Source organism: Scyliorhinus torazame, chromosome 14, assembly GCF_047496885.1.
Source record: "Scyliorhinus torazame isolate Kashiwa2021f chromosome 14, sScyTor2.1, whole genome shotgun sequence".
Lineage (NCBI taxonomy): Eukaryota > Metazoa > Chordata > Chondrichthyes > Carcharhiniformes > Scyliorhinidae > Scyliorhinus > Scyliorhinus torazame.
The window spans coordinates 3,825,801-3,842,721 of NC_092720.1; the positions used below are offsets into that span (position 1 = coordinate 3,825,801).

Consider the following 16,921-nt stretch of genomic DNA (forward strand, 5'->3'; position numbering starts at 1 on the left):
TCTTGGTTTTTGCTTGCCTTCCTTGCCGTTGTTCCAAAGGATCCGCTGCAATCCGGCCACTTTCCTCTCCTTTTTCCATCCGTGTCCAGGGGGAACACCCTTCTGGTTTACCGCACGGTGTTTTCAGCCGTTAAAATTGCCGTTGGGGCTCCTATCAAGAGCCCAAAAGTCCGTTTCACAGGGAGCTGCCGAAACGTGCGACTCAGCTGGTCATCGCCGCACCCGGAAGTCCCCTTGCTACCCTTCTTAAACAGAGGAACAACATTGGCTATTCTCCAGTCCTCCGGGACATCACCTGAAGATAGTGAGGATCCAAAGATTTCTGTCAAGGCCTCAGCAATTTCCTCTCCAGCCTCAGCCTCCTTCAGTAGTCTGGGGTAGATCCCATCAGGCCCTGGGGACTTATCTACCTTAATATTTTTTAAGACACCCAACACCTCGTCTTTTTGGATCTGAATGTGACCCAGGCTATCTACACACCCTTCTCCAGACTCAACATCTACCAATTTCTTCTCTTTTGTGAATACTGATGCAAAGTATTCATTTAGTACCTCGCCCATTTCCTCTGGCTCCACACATAGATTCCCTTGCCTATCCTTCAGTGGTCCAACCCTTTCCTTGGCTACCCTCTTGCTTTTTATGTACGTGTAAAAAGCCTTGGGATTTTCCTTAACCCTATTTGCCAATGACTTTTCATGACCCCTTCTAGCCCTCCTGACTCCTTGCTTAAGTTCCTTCCTACTTTCCTTATATTCCACACAGGCTTCGTCTGTTCCCAGCCTTTTAGCCCTGACAAATGCCTCCTTTTTCTTTTTGACGAGGCCTACAATATCTCTCGTTATCCAAGGTTCCCGAAAATTGCCGTATTTATCCTTCTTCCTCACAGGAACATGCCGGTCCTGAATTCCTTTCAACTGACACTTGAAAGCCTCCCACATGTCAGATGTTGATTTGCCCTCAAACATCCGCCCCCAATCTATGTTCTTCAGTTTCTGCCTAATATTGTTATAATTAGCCTTCCCCCAATTTAGCACATTCATCCTAGGACCACTCTTATCCTTGTCCACCAGCACTTTAAAACTTACTGAATTGTGGTCACTGTTCCCGAAATGCTCCCCTACTGAAACATCTACCACCTGGCCGGGGTCATTCCCCAATACCAGGTCCAGTACCGCCCCTTCCCTAGTTAGACTGTCTACATACTGTTTGAAGAAGCCCTCCTGGATGCTCCTTACAAACTCCGCCCTGTCTAAGCCCCTGGCACTAAGTGAGTCCCAATCAATATTGGGGAAGTTGAAGTCTCCCATCACCACAACCCTGTTGTTTTTACTCTTTTCCAAAATCTGTCTCCCTATCTGCTCCTCTCTATCTCCCGCTGGCTGTTGGGAGGCCTGTAGTAAACCCCCAACATTGTGACTGCACCCTTCTTATTCCTGATCTCTACCCATATAGCCTCACTGCCCTCCCGCAGTACAGCTGTGATATTCTCCCTAACCAGTAGCGCAACTCCGCCACCCCTTTTACATCCCCCTCTATCCCGCCTGAAACATCTAAATCCTGGAACATTTAGCTGCCAATCCTGCCCGTCCCTCAACCAGGTCTCTGTAATGGCAACAACATCATAGTTCCAAGTACTAATCCAAGCTCTAAGTTCATCTGCCTTACCCGTAATACTTCTTGCATTAAAACATATGCACTTCAGGCCACCAGACCCGCTGTGTTCAGCAACTTCTCCCTGTCTGCTCTGTCTCAGAGCCCCACTGTCCCTATTCCCTAGTTCTCCCTCAATGCTCTCACCTTCTGACCTATTGCTCCCGTGCCCACCCCCCTGCCATACTAGTTTAAACCCTCCCGTGTGACACTAGCAAACCTCGCGGCCAGGGTATTTATGCCTCTCCAGTTTATATGCAACCCGTCCTTCTTATATAGGTCACACCTGCCCCGGAAGAGCTCACAGTGGTCCAGATAACGGAAACCCTCCCTCCTACACCAGCTGTTTAGCCACGTGTTTAGCTGCTCTATCTTCCTATTTCTAGCCTCACTGGCATGTGGCACAGGGAGTAATCCCGAGATTACAACCCTAGAGGTCCTGTCTTTTAACTTTCTGCCTAGCTCCCTGAACTCCTGCTGCAGGACCTCATGCCCCTTCCTGCCTATGTCGTTAGTACCAATATGTACATCGACCTCTGCCTGTTTGCCCTCCCCCTTCAGGATGCCCTCTACCCGTTCGGAGACATCCTGGACCCTGGCACCAGGGAGGCAACATACCATCCTGGAGTCTCTTTCACGTCCACAGAAGCGCCTATCTGTGCCCCTGACTATAGAGTCCCCTATTACTATTGCTCTTCTGCGCTTTGACCCTCCCTTCTGAACATCAGAGCCAGCCGTGGTGCCACTGCTCTGGCTGCTGCTGTTTTCCCCTGATTGGCTATCCCCCCCGACAGTATCCAAAGGGGTATACCTGTTCGAGAGGGGGACAACCACAGGGGATTCCTGCACTGACTGCCTGCCCTTTCTGGTGGTCACCCATTTCTCTGCCTGCACCTTGGGTGTGACCACATTTATATAACTGCTATCTGTGACGCTTTCCGCCACCTGCATGCTCCTAAGTGCATCCAATTGCTGCTCCAACCGAACCATGCGGTCTGTGAGGAGCTCCAGTTGGGTGCACTTTCTGCAGATGAAGCCATCCGGGATGCTGGAAGCCTCCTGGACCTGCCACATCTCACAGTCAGAGCACAGCACCCCTCTAACTGACATTGCGTCAATTAATTAAAATTAAAAGTTTTTTAAAAATGTTTTATATATTTTTTAATTTTTTTAAAGTTACTGTAACTATCTATTTCCCAGCACTAGATTTATAATATAAATGCTCTAGAGGGGCAGCGAATCACACGCTCATGTTCTAATCCTGCCCCAAGTTTGTTAATTTTGGGGTCTCCTTTTTTGAAACAATTCCAGGGATTCTGGATGCCAAGCTGGAGCCTTTCCATCCAACTTAGATGGCAAGTTGGATGCCATTTTCCGAGTGTCGGTCTTGCCGGTGCTGCCAGGGTCACTCAGCTCCTGGCCTCATTAGAGCCTTGGTTCAAACATGGACAAAAGAGCTGAATGCCAGAGGTGAGGTGAGAGTGACTGCCCTCGACATCAAGGCAGCATTTGACCGAGTGTGGCATCAAGGAGCCCGAGCTAAACTGGAGTCAATGGAAATCGGGGGAAACACTCCGCTGGTTGGAGTCATACCCGGCACAAAGGAAGATGGTTGTGGTGGTTGGAGCTCAATCAACTCAGCTCCAGGACATCACTGCAGGAGTTCCTCAGGGTAGTGTCCTCGGCCCAACCATCTTCAGCTGCTTCATCAATGACCTCCCTTCCATCATAAAGTCAGAAGTGGGATGTTTGCGGATGACTGCACAATGTTCAGCACCATTCGCGACTCCTCAGACCAAATGCAGCAAGACCTGGACAATATCCAGGCTTGGGCTGACAAGTGGCAAGTTACATTCCTTCCACACAAGTACCAGGCAATGACCCTCTCCTACAAGAGAGGATCTAACCATCGCCCCGTGACATTCAATGGCATTACCATCGCTGAATCCCCCACAATTAACGTGCTGGGGGTTACCATTGATCAGAAACTGAACTGGACTAGCCACATTAATACTGTGGCTACCAGGGCAGGTCAAAGGCTAGGAATCCTGCGGTGAGTAACTCCTCTTCTGACCCCCCAAAGCCTGTCCACCATTTACAAAGCACAAGTCAGGAGTGTAATGGAAAACTCTCCACTTGCCTGGATGAGTGCAGCTCCAACAACACTCAAGAAGCTCGACACCATCCAGGACAAAGCAGCCCCGCTTGATTGCTCCCCCTTCCACAAACATTCAAACCCTCCACCATCGACAAACAGTAGCAGCCGTGTATACCATCTACAAGATGCACTGCAATAACTCACCAAGGTTCCTTTAGCAATACCTTTGAAACCCTCAACCACGACCATCTAGAAGGTCAGGGCACTGAGCTGAGTTCCCTGCTATTTAATGAATAGCTCATAGGATCAATAAAGGACAAGAGCAGCAGATACCTGGGAGCCCCACCACCTGGAGGTTCCCCTACAAGTCACTCACCATCCTGACTTGGAACTATATCGCCGTTCCTTCACTGTCGCTGGGGCAACATCCTGGAACTCCCTCCCTAACAGCACAGTGGGTGTACCTACACCTCAGACTGCAGCGGTTCAAGAAGGCAACGTACCACTATCTTATGAATGACAACTAGGGATGGGCAATAAATGCTGGACTCGCCTGCGACACCCACGTCCTGTAAATTCATTTTTTAAAAATCCTACTGGGTTATTTACAGAAATATGTTTTCATTAGACAATACTAAAGCTAAAATTGCCCATCTCTCGTTGGTTCCTCAACATGAAACCCATCTGATACACACACCAGAACTTCACCTGCACAGCATTAGTGTTAATTACAATTACTCATGTAAATTGAAGTTGCCGTATTATTAGTGTTACCCTGGTTACATGCATCTCCAATTTCATGATTTGTACCAGATCCAACATTATCACCACAGTTTGGTGGCCTCTATACAACTCACAGCAATACTTTCTGCCCCTTGCTGTTTCTTCGCTCTGCCCATTTTGATCCTATGATCTAAGATCCTCTCACTAACATACTGATGTTGTTCCTTGTTAACAGTGCTACCGCACCTTGTTTTCCTCTGCGCTTATCGTCCCAGTCCTGGTCACCTTGCGACCACATCTCTGTGTTGACTATTAAATCATACCATTTTAAATCTACCTTGTTGAGAATGCTCTATGCATTCAGAGAGCTTGCCCTTAATCTGGTCTTTTTAGATTCCGCATTCTGATCCTATTTGAAGCTTACTTTGTTTTGTCTGCCTTCTAATTTTGCTACTTCCTGTAACCCATGGTACCATGGATCTGGCTGTTGCTGCACTGCCTCAAGGAACCATCACCTTTTCCAGCATCCCAAATGGAATACAGGGTAGCAAATGAGATCAAGTCAGGGAGCTCCTGCATTGCCTGCTTGGTTCTCTTCTCCTGCCTGGCAGTCACCTCTTCCTGCTCTGTCTGTATTCCAAATCCAGAGCGCAGGTTTCTGCAACCATCGACACTTCCTACAGACGTGTTTGTCTGGGTCACTTGGTGCATCCACGACTTCCCACATACCACAGGAGCACATTCCACTCAGCCATGTTGCATTGTCATACCTTAGAAGAATGAGAGATGATCTCATTGAACCATTCAAGATTCTGAATGGGCTTGATAGGGTAGACTATTTCCCCTAGCTGGGGAATCCAAAATATGGGGGCATAAACTCAAAATAAGGGGCTGATCCTTTTGGACCGAGATGAGAAGAAATGTGTTCACTCAAAGAATTGTGAACCTTTTGAATTCTCTATCCCAGAGAGTTATGGATGTGCCATTATTGAGTATATTGAAGGCTGAGATAGATTTTTGGTCTCCGAGTGCATCAAGGCGGGGAAGTGGAACAGAATCAGCCATGATAATACTGAATGTGGAGCTAGCCTGAGGGGTTGTCTGTCTATTCCTGCACCTGTGTCTTCTGTAATTGACAAATAAACCAATAGAAAGATGAGGAGTTATCATTTTAAACTCTGAGTGCTGATGATTGCGTTGTCTTAAAGTGTGGAGGAAACATGCCTGGGAAACATTTAGAAAGGGATTTAGATAATTGCTTTACATGTAAAATATTTTCAGGTGTTATGATCCCAGCTGGTGTTAATATTGGGCAAGTCAGATCTGAGAGTAAAACCTGGCTTGGTAGATCCTAACTTTTTGTTTTAAAAACAGTAGAAGTGAGTAACTGAACACATTCACAGCAGTCTGCCAGTGTACTGTTAACAGAATAAAACAATAAAACATGAATTATATTACACTCGACAAAAACGTTGGAAAGATTTCAATACAGATCCCAAAAAAGACGTCAAACTCACACTATTCCTTGTATCCCAGAATTCCTCACAGACACAAAACCCCAGTGAAGATTTACCACTGGCGCTACACCAAGCTTTTTCGCTTGGGTTAGCTCAGTTTCAAATTGTTTTCTGCGCATTCACTAGTTGCTTTTCTTCGGGTGCTACCTATCCCTGAGTCACCCAAAAACCACAATAAATACCAGTATGGACCAGTTGGACGGGATGGCCTGTTCTTGAGCTGTATGTATGCTGAAACACTTTGTAGCTTCAAGGATTCTTGGAGAAACTCTGAGCAGAATGCAGTAATTAAATTTTGGAATTGAATTTGAATTCATAACTGTACATTTCTTCTTTCTTTCAGAATGTCTACCAGACTCCAGCTCCTGCTCTGGCTCCAGCTCTGGCTCCTGCTCTGGCTCCTGTTCCACCTCCCGCTCCAGTTCCCATTCCAGCTCCTGTATTGAGTGGCACTGGTGCGAGACCAGAGGATGAGCTTGACCGTTTGACAAAAAGGATGTTGTACGACATGGAGAATCCACCATCTGATGATTACTTTGGTAAAGGAACTGAAAAGAGTGTTTACCCGAGTCAAATCCAAATGGATTTGTGGAAGAGATTTCTCCCAATCTCTTCACTCACTAACTTTCTGACAATAAATGAAACTCTTGTCCCTGACTCCCCTATTCACCATCAAAATACTCCATTATTTCAAATGCTGCTGAAGAACATAAGACCCCAAAAATCTCTGAAACCTCCTCTTCTCCATCTCCGCTCTCGTGGGAATCGTGCCAGTGAAATGTCTCTCCTCATTACTGTAATTTCCCATTACCGGTTTCACCCTGACGAATGGACAATTGTCCAGCTCTATCTGTTTTAATGGTTTTTATATAATGGGCCCAAAACACACACACACACCTCACAAACTGTGGCTAAACTTGGTTTTATGCACATTTACATCTATTTCCCTCTCCATCAAATCCCATCCCTTACTACATCGATCAGGAGTCAGGAGAGCTAGAAGGGGTCATGAAAAGTCATTGGCAAATAGGGTTAAGGAAAATCCCAAGGCTTTTTACACGTACATAAAAAGCAAGAGGGTAGCCAGGGAAAGGGTTGGCCCACTGAAGGATAGGCAAGGGAATCTATGTGTGGAGCCAGAGGAAATGGGCGAGGTACTAAATGAATACTTTGCATCAGCATCCACCAAAGAGAAGAAATTGGTGGATGTTGAGTTTGGAGAAGGGGGTGTAGATAGCCTGGGTCACATAGAGATCCAAAAAGACGAGGTGTTGGGTGTCTTGAAAAATATTAAGGTGGATAATTCCCCAGGGCCTGATGGGATCTACCCCAGAATACTGAAGGAGGCTAGAGAGGAAATTGCTGAGGCCTTGACAGAAATCTTTGGATCCTCACTGTCGTCAGGTGATGTCCCGAAGGACTGGAGAATAGTCAATGTTGTTCCTTTGTTTAAGAAGGGTAGCAAGGATAATCCAGGGAACTACAGGCCGGTGAGCCTTATGTCACTGGTAGGGGAATTACTGGAGAGAATTCTTCGAGACAGGATCTGCTCCCATTTGGAAGCAAGTGGTCGTAATTAGTGAGAGGCAGCACGGTTTTGTGAAGGGGAGGTCATGTCTCACTAACTTGATAGAGTTTTTCGAGGAGGTCACAAAGATGATTGATGCAGGTAGGGCAGTGGATGTTGTCTATATGGACTTCAGTAAGGCCTTTGGCAAGGTCCCTCATGGCAGACTGATACAAAAGTTGAAGTCACACGGGATCAGAGGTAAGCTGGCAAGATGGATACAGAACTGGCTAGGTCATAGAAGGCAGAGAGTAGCAATGGAAGGGTGCTTTTCTAATTGGAGGGCTGTGACCAGTGGTGTTCCGCAGGGATCAGTGCTGGGACCTTTGCTGTTCGTGGTATATATAAATGATTTGGAGGAAAATGTAACTTGTCTGATTAGTAAGTTTACGGACGACACAAAGGTTGGTGGAATTGCAGATAGCGATGAGGACTGTCAGAGGATACAGCAGGATTTAGGTCGTTTGGAGACTTGGGCGGAGAGATGGCAGATGGAGTTTAATCTGGACAAATGTGAGGTAATGCATTTTGGAAGGTCTAATGCAGGTAGGCAATATACAGTGAATGGCAGAACCCTCAAGAGTATTGAAAGTCAGAGAGATCTTGGTGTACAGGTCCACAGGTCACTGAAAGAGGCAACACAGGTGGAGAAGGTAGTCAAGAAGGCATACGGCATGCTTGCCTTCATTGGCCGGGGCATTGAATATAAAAATTGGCAAGTCATGTTGCAGCTGTATAGGACCTTAGTTAGGCCACACTTGGAGTATCGTGTTCAATTCTGGTTGCCACACTACCAGAAGGATGTGGAAGCTTTAGAGAGGATGCAGAAGAGATTTACCAGGGTTTTGCCTGGTAAAGAGGGCATTAGCTATGATGAGAGGTTGCATAAACTTGGTTTGTTCTCACTGGAACGAAGGAGGTTGAGGGGCGACCTGATAAAGGTCTACAAAATTATAAGGGCAGAGACAGAGTGGATAGTCAGAGACTTTTTCCCAGGGTAGAGGGGTCAATTACGGGGCATAGGTTTAAGGTGCGAGGGGCAAGGTTTAGAGGAGATGTACGAGGCAAGTCTTTTACACAGAGGGTAGTGGGTGCCTGGAATTCACTACCGGAGGAGGTGGTGGAAGCAGGGACGATAGTGACATCTAAGGGGCATCTTGACAAATACATGAATAGGATGGGAATAGAGGGATACGGACCCAGGAAGTGTAGAAGATTGTAGTTTAGATGGGCAGCATGGTCGGCACGGGCTTGGAGGGCCGAAGGGCCTGTTCCTGTGCTGTACATTTCTTTGTTCTTTGCTCTTTGACCTTAAGTTTGACACTTTGTTTAATATGCCCCATTTAGTTCCCAACTTACAGCCGTGGAGCTATTTACGACACAGAAAACATTCAGCCCGCTGAGTTAATGCCAGCTCTCGGGACAGCAATCCACTCACTCTCACTCCCCCACTCACTCCCCCACTCACTCTCACTCCCCCACTCACTCTCACTCCCCCACTCACTCCCCCACTCACTCTCACTCCCCCACTCACTCCCCCACTCACTCTCACTCCCCCACTCACTCTCACTCCCCCACTCACTCTCACTCCCCCACTCACTCCCCCACTCACTCTCACTCCCCCACTCACTCCCCCACTCACTCTCACTCCCCCACTCACTCCCCCACTCACTCTCACTCCCCCACTCACTCCCCCACTCACCCTCACTCCCCCACTCACTCCCCCACTCACTCTCACTCCCCCACTCACTCTCACTCCCCCACTCACTCCCCCACTCACTCTCACTCCCCCACTCACTCTCACTCCCCCACTCACTCTCACTCCCCCACTCACTCTCACTCCCCCACTCACTCCCCCACTCACTCTCACTCCCCCACTCACTCCCCCACTCACTCTCACTCCCCCACTCACTCTCACTCCCCCACTCACTCCCCCACTCACTCTCACTCCCCCACTCACTCCCCCACTCACTCTCACTCCCCCACTCACTCCCCCACTCACTCTCACTCCCCCACTCACTCTCACTCCCCCACTCACTCCCCCTCCCCCACTCACTCCCCCACTCACTCTCACTCCCCCACTCACTCTCACTCCCCCACTCACTCTCACTCCCCCACTCACTCCCCCACTCACTCACCCTCCCCCACTCACTCTCACTCCCCCACTCACTCTCACTCCCCCACTCACTCTCACTCCCCCACTCTCACTCCCCCACTCACTCCCCCACTCACTCCCATTCCCCCACTCACTCTCACTCCCCCACTCCCCCTCACTCCCTCACTCACACCCCCACTCACTCTCACTCCCCCACTCCCTCTCACTCCCCCACTCACACCCCCACTCACTCCCCCACTCACTCACCCTCCCCCACTCACTCTCACTCCCCCACTCACTTTCACTCCCCCACTCACTCTCACTCCCCCACTCACTCTCACTCCCCCACTCACTCTCACTCCCCCACTCCCTCCCCCACTCCCTCCCCCACTCACCCTCACTCACTCCCCCACTCACTTTCACTCCCTCGTTCACTCTCACTCCCCCACTCACTCTCACTCCCCCACTCACTCTCACTCCCCCACTCACTCTCACTCCCCCACTCACTCTCACTCCCCCACTCCCTCCCCCACTCTCCCTCACTCACTCCCCCACTCACTTTCACTCCCTCGTTCACTCTCACTTCCCCACTCCCTCTCACTCCCCCACTCACTCTTACTCCCCCACTCACTCCCCCACTCACCCTCACTCCCCCACTCACTCCCCCACTCACCCTCACTCCCCCACTCACTCCCCCACTCACTCTCACTCCCCCACTCACTCCCCACTCACTCTCACTCCCCCACTCACTCTCACTCCCCCACTCACTCTCACTCCCCCACTCACTCCCCCACTCACTCTCACTCCCCCACTCACTCCCCCACTCACTCACTCCCCCACTCACTCTCACTCCCCCACTCACTCTCACTCCCCCACTCACTCTCACTCCCCCACTCACCCTCACTCCCCCACTCACTGCCCCACTCACTCTCACTCCCCTATAAGGAGAATTCCTTCAAGAGCTTATCCAATTTTCTTTTGAAATCATTGATTGGTCTCTGCTTCCACCAGCCTATTGGGCAACAGGTTCCAGGTCATCTCACTCTCTGTGTAAAAACGTTCTTCCTCGAATTTCCCCGTATCTATTATCCAAAACCTTAAATCTGTGTCTCCCTAGTCCTGACTAATGGGAAGAGACTTCCTTTGTCTACCTTTTCTAAACCTATCACCATCTCCTTTACTCCAGAACAACCCCAGGCTTCCCAATTTAACTTTGTGACTAAAACCATCTACCCCTGGAACCATTCTGGTCAATCTCCTCCGCACCCTCTCAAGGACCCTCACATCTGTCTTAAAGTGTGGTGACTGGAACTGGGTGGCATTTGCCGCTCTGTGAACAGTTTTGCTTCACCTGGTCCCAAGATAAATGATTGTAGCCGGGCAGTATTGTTTACCAGGAGCTGGTTATGGGAGTAGATTAACAAGTTATCGTAGGGAATACTAGCTCACGGACAAGCTGCCGTACTGAGATTGAAGAAGCGAAACTGGATGGTTCTGTATATCGGGCAGTCGGTCTGCAATGCTACCCTCAGGCGCAGTCTGCCAGTTGAACGCATACCACATTTCTTAGCGAGGTGTGCTGCAAGCAGCTGGAGTGAAACATCCCCGTGTTTATATTGTACAAATTGTTCTGTTGAGACAAAATGAACATTTTGCTCTGGCAGCGATGGTATTAAGTTGATGAGCTGCCGCAGATTACAGCACTCCGCACCCTCACTGGGCAATACTGCTATTGATGCTAAACCGTCGTTCAGCTCACATCATTCCAGATGCTACAATTTCTGTGTTGTGAATATTTTTTTCAAGAATAGCATGACTCTTCCCAGAGTTGGCAGGATTCCTGTGTTTCCAGGGAGAAGTTTAACTGTTTGTCTGTTTACATTATTGGAGGATATCACAATTACAGAGATAGCTTGGCTTTGCTCCATTTTTAAATCTTAGAATTTAGCAGCACGGAGGAGGCCAATTTGGCCCACCAAAGCGTCTGCTGGCCCTTTGAAAGAGCTACCTTGTTAGTCCATCACCCTCTCTTTCCCCACCGCTTTCATTATTTTTTTCCAATCCAGTTTCCTTTTGAAAGTTGTTTTCCGGTCTTCTTCCATCACCCTTTAAGGCAGCGAGTGCCAGATCAGCGAGGGAAGGGTAAACGATTGTTTCCCCTTTCATACAAGATGGAATTTGAAGATGAGAACTGTGGTCAGACCCCAGCTGGAGAAACTTGTTCATTTCTGGGCTCCACACCTGAGGAAGGAGAGATTGTCCTGGGATGGTGCACAGTGCAGATTCACCAGAATGATCCTGGGGCTAAAAGGGTTAATGTCTGAGGACAGCTTGCACAGACTGGGTGTATTCCTTGAGTTTCAAAATTGATCTAATTGAACTACAGGTACTGGATCCGGCTTTGCAAAACTGACTACCTTCGAACTGGTGCCATGGGTAGAATCTTTAATAAAACCCTTTGATTCTTTATTTTTCATTCTCTGTTCCATGTATTATACGCCAATTGTTTGGTCAAAACCCTGGAACTCCCTCCCTAACAGCACAGTGGGTGCACCTGCACCACACAGACTGCAGCGGTTCAAGAAGGCAGCTCACCCCCACCTTCTGAAGGGCAACTAGGGATGGGCAATAAATGCTGACCTAACCAGCGACACCCACATCCCATAAATTAATTTTCTTTTAAAAGTACATGCTAGGCCTAGGAACCAAAGTCCCGAAATCCAGCAGACCCTGCGAGCTTCCCAGATCCGGGGACCTGGATCTCTGTATCTAATAGAGCTCAGTCGGGTAAATAGAGAGGAACCGTGTTCACAGGTGAAATCCTGGAGCAGAGTTTAATGTGGAGGGAACTGGAAATCTGCAATCTCCCCCCAGTATTGCTGTAGGTCGACGATGGGGGCCAATTAGAACTTTCTCAACTGAGAATCCATGTGGATATACGGAAGAGATAATGAAGAATTAACCACACATTGAGGTGCAGTCGACAGGTCACCAAATAATAGGAAGTAAGTGGTAGAGGACACACGCAAACAAATCAGGGAAATGAGTGAAAGAAACGAGAAGAATAATTTTGGGGGACTCTCCCATAAACCGTCCCAGGTTGGAGGTGAGCATGAGTAATCCCGGCTGAGACCGGGAGTGTACTGTGTTAATAGTTTGCTTTGCAATAAGATAGTGGTTAGGGGAGTGAATATTGAGGGGATGGTGCACACTGCTGCCACTGTGCGCCAGTGGGTAAGGGAGGGGATGGTGCACACTGCTGCCACTGTGCGCCAGTGGGTAAGGGAGGGGATGGTGCACACTGCTGTCACTGTGCGCCAGTGGGTAAGGGAGGGGATGGTGCACACTGCTGTCACTGTGCGCCAGTGGTTAGGGAGTGGATGGTGCACACTGCTGTCACTGTGTGCCAGTGGTTAGGGAGTGGATGGTGCACACTGCTGTCACTGTGCGCCAGTGGGTAAGGGAGGGGATGGTGCACACTGCTCCCACTGTGCGCCAGAGGGTAAGGGAGTGGATGGTGCACACTGCTGTCACTGTGCGCCAGTGGGTAAGGGAGGGGATGGTGCACACTGCTCCCACTGTGCGCCAGTGGGTAAGGGAGTGGATGGTGCACACTGCTGTCACTGTGCGCCAGTGGGTAAGGGAGGGGATGGTGCACACTGCTGTCACTGTGCGCCAGTGGGTAAGGGAGGGGATGGTGCACACTGCTGTCACTGTGCGCCAGTGGTTAGGGAGTGGATGGTGCACACTGCTGTCACTGTGCGCCAGTGGTTAGGGAGTGGATGGTGCACACTGCTGTCACTGTGCGCCAGTGGGTAAGGGAGGGGATGGTGCACACTGCTCCCACTGTGCGCCAGTGGGTAAGGGAGTGGATGGTGCACACTGCTGTCACTGTGCGCCAATGGTTAGGGAGTGGATGGTGCACACTGCTGTCACTGTGCGCCAGTGGTTAGGGAGTGGATGGTGCACACTGCTGTCACTGTGCGCCAGTGGGTAAGGGAGGGGATGGTGCACACTGCTCCCACTGTGCGCCAGTGGGTAAGGGAGGGGATGGTGCACACTGCTCCCACTGTGCGCCAGTGGGTAAGGGAGTGGATGGTGCACACTGCTCCCACTGTGCGCCAGTGGGTAAGGGAGTGGATATTGAGTAAAGTGACAGGGGCATCAATCAAACAAACTGCATTGTCCTGGATGTGTTTGAGTTTCTTGGGTGTTGTTGCATCAGATTCATGGGCAGAGCCCTGTAGCTGCCGGAGTGTTTTGTACAATCCAGAGAGAACACAATGCATACACTGGATTCAACCATTTCCTGCTTTTGTCGTCACAGTCATGATGTGACGGATTTAGTTAAACATCGGTTATTGGTGACCCCCATAATGTGGCTGGTGGGGACACAGTTCAGTGAAGAAAAATGTAATAATATAGGCCAGAGTATTCGGGGCACTGCTGTGAGCTTCCACTGTGAGGAAGAGGAAAGTGGAACGTCAGGTCAGCCACAATTTACTGAGTGGCAGAGAGCTCAAGGCCTATTTCTGCTCCTAACTCATCTGTTTGTTTGCAATGGAAAGAGATCAGGGGCGGGATTCTCCGACCACTCGCCAGGTTGGAGAATCGACGGGGGCTGGCGTGAATCCCGCCACACCGGTTGCCGAATTCTCCGGCACCGGATATTCGGCGGGGGCGGGAATCGCGCCGCGCCGGTTGGCGGGCCCCCCCGGCCATTCTCCGGCCCGGATGGGCCGAAGTCCCGCTGCTGGAATGCCTGTCCCACCGGCGAGAATCAAACCACCTCTCTTACCGGCGGGACAAGGCGGCATGGGGGCGGGCTCCGGGGTCCTGGGGGGGGCGGGGTGATCTGGCCCCGGGGGGGTGCCCCCACGGTGGCCTGGCCAGCGATCGGGGCCCACCAATCCGCGGGTGGGCCTGTGCCGTGGGGGCACTCTTTTCCTTCCACCTTCGCCATGGTCTCCACTATGGCAGAGGCGGAAGAGACCCCCTCCACTGCGCATGCACGGGGATGCCGTGAGCGGCCGCTGATGCTCCCGCGCATGCGCCGCACGGCAAAGTCAGTTTCGCGCCAGCTGGCGGGGCACCATAGGCCTTTCTCGCCAGCTGGCGGGGCGGAAATCAGTCCGGCTCAGGCCTAGCCCCTCAAGGTGAGGGCTCAGCCGCTCAAGATGTGGAGGATTCCGCACCTTTGGGGCGGCGCAATGCCGGACTGATTCGCGCCGTTTTTGGCGCCGGTCGGCGGACATCGCGCCGATATCGGAGAATCCCGCCCCATCAGGCAATCAACACAAAACAAAAGAGTTAATGTTGGACTTGTCCAACATCTTAATTAGGCCTCAGTTGTATTGTTGTGTCTAACTGCCTTCTGGAGCTTATATAATGCAATTAACATCCTGAAACGTTCGCTGAAATGGGAGAACACATCGTTAACTGGTGTGAAGTGGGTCAGTGTTAAACTTTGTCAAAGGCTATCTTTTTGAGAAGATTTTTAAGGGAGTAAAAGTAAGTTGAGGGACAGAGAGATTCAGGTAAAATTTCCAGAAAGCAGGACTCAGCTAACTGAAAGGTGGACTTCCACAATGGGACAAAGGAGGATATAGAGATGCCCAAAGACAGAAGTCTCTGCGGAAAGGGGAATAGGGTCGTAAGTGGTTGCAGACATTGGGTGGGACAAGGCTTTGGAGGCCTTCAAAGATGGGGTGTACTACATATTACGGGATGGACATAAAGGTATTAGAAAAGATGCAGTGTGGATTGACTGGGATGTTTCGAGGTTGAGGCATTCCAGTCTGAAGAGATATTTGAGGTATAGGTCACTTTTTACCAGAGCCTAGAGAGTTGATGGATGACAGATGTATTCGAGATTATGAAGGGTTCTTTCTGGTAGTAAGGAAGCTAATTTAAGATAATCACAAACAAAATTAAAGGGAAGGTTAAAAGATATTTCTTACACAGTGGGAAGTTATAAAGTAGAACTCTCTGCCAGAAACTGTTATTAAAGCTAAGTCCACGCATTCCTCTGAAGGGAATTACATCATCTACTCTTGGTGAGTTCCCACAAACTGCTTTGAGATAATGACCAGATCATTTGTTTTAGCGATGTAGATTGAGGGATAAATATTGACATATTGACCAAGGCACTGAGGAGAACTCCCCCTGAGCTACTTCCAATTGTGCAGAGGGCTGAGGGACCTCAGTTTAAATACACATCCGAAAGACAGTTTGATAGTTTAACTCGGAGCTCCGACATTTACCCTGACCAGAGGGTTTTAGTTCCTTGAACGTGATTGGCAATAATTGATGCATAACAGATATGGTGCTCTAATTGTTCATTTGTTTCCTCCACATCAAAGTCTTCTCCAGCGAAGAGCTGGGATTTATTCTGGAACCTCTAATTTCAGGATGCTGCTCTCGGTGTGGGGAGAGTGTTGTTGGGGAAGGTGCAGGCTGCACAGCAATGGACCAAGTTTTTCACGTCGATTGCTTCACCTGTGTGACGTGCAGTCACAAACTCCGAGGACAGCCCTTCTATGCCGTGGAGAAGAAATCCTTCTGTGAACCCTGCTACATTGTGAGTACCGTAACCAATTATCAGAACACACAAAAGGCAAAACTGTCACAACAGCTTTACAAAGAAATTAAAACTCACAGCTCAGTAATTTGACATCAGCAACACTTGCTCAGTAATTGAAAAGTCAGAGTTTCTGATCAGGAATGTATGTTTTATTGTCCTTCATCCCTCCCAGTGTAACCTTCTTTGGATGTGTTACCCACTCTGCACCCAGCGCCCGCCCCTCCATTACTCAATAGGGCTGGTTTAGCACAGTGGGCTAAAGAGTTGGCTTGCAAGGCAGAACAAGGCCAGCAGCGCGGGTTCAATTCCCGTACCGGCCACCTCGAACAAGCGCCGGAATGTGGCGACTAGGGGCTTTTCACAGTAACTTCTTTGAAGCCTACTTGTGACAATAAGCGATTATTATTATTACTAATCCCCAATTAATATACTTTGTACATAAATCTTAAAATTGCTGGTAGTTTAAAAAAAATAATGCTCCGGGTTTGGGTGCAAGGCCACCATGTGCGGTTGTCTCCGGTTGTCCTGAGAAGGTGGTGGTGACAATGAGATTTCTTCTTGGGTTACTGAAACAATTTGATGTGACAGAGGAGCTTGCTATTTCAGAGGGCAGTTAAACATTAATCAGATTAGTGTGTGACTGGAGTTAAAGACAAGCAAGACTGGGTGAGGAAAGAAGGTTTCTCAT

The 16,921-nt window shown here is 49.3% G+C and overlaps 1 protein-coding gene across 5 annotated transcripts in view; it reads left to right on the plus strand.

The window, feature by feature from the left end:
• Positions 1–16,921, plus strand: part of lpp (LIM domain containing preferred translocation partner in lipoma) — a 672,742-nt gene that overhangs the window by 581,772 nt on the left and 74,049 nt on the right. For all 5 annotated transcript variants that reach the window (XM_072473629.1, XM_072473634.1, XM_072473633.1 and 2 more), the window contains 2 exons: positions 6,332–6,527; positions 16,061–16,230. In XM_072473629.1, the coding sequence (XP_072329730.1) occupies positions 6,332–6,527; positions 16,061–16,230 (366 nt within the window). The remainder of the gene's footprint in view (positions 1–6,331; positions 6,528–16,060; positions 16,231–16,921) is intronic.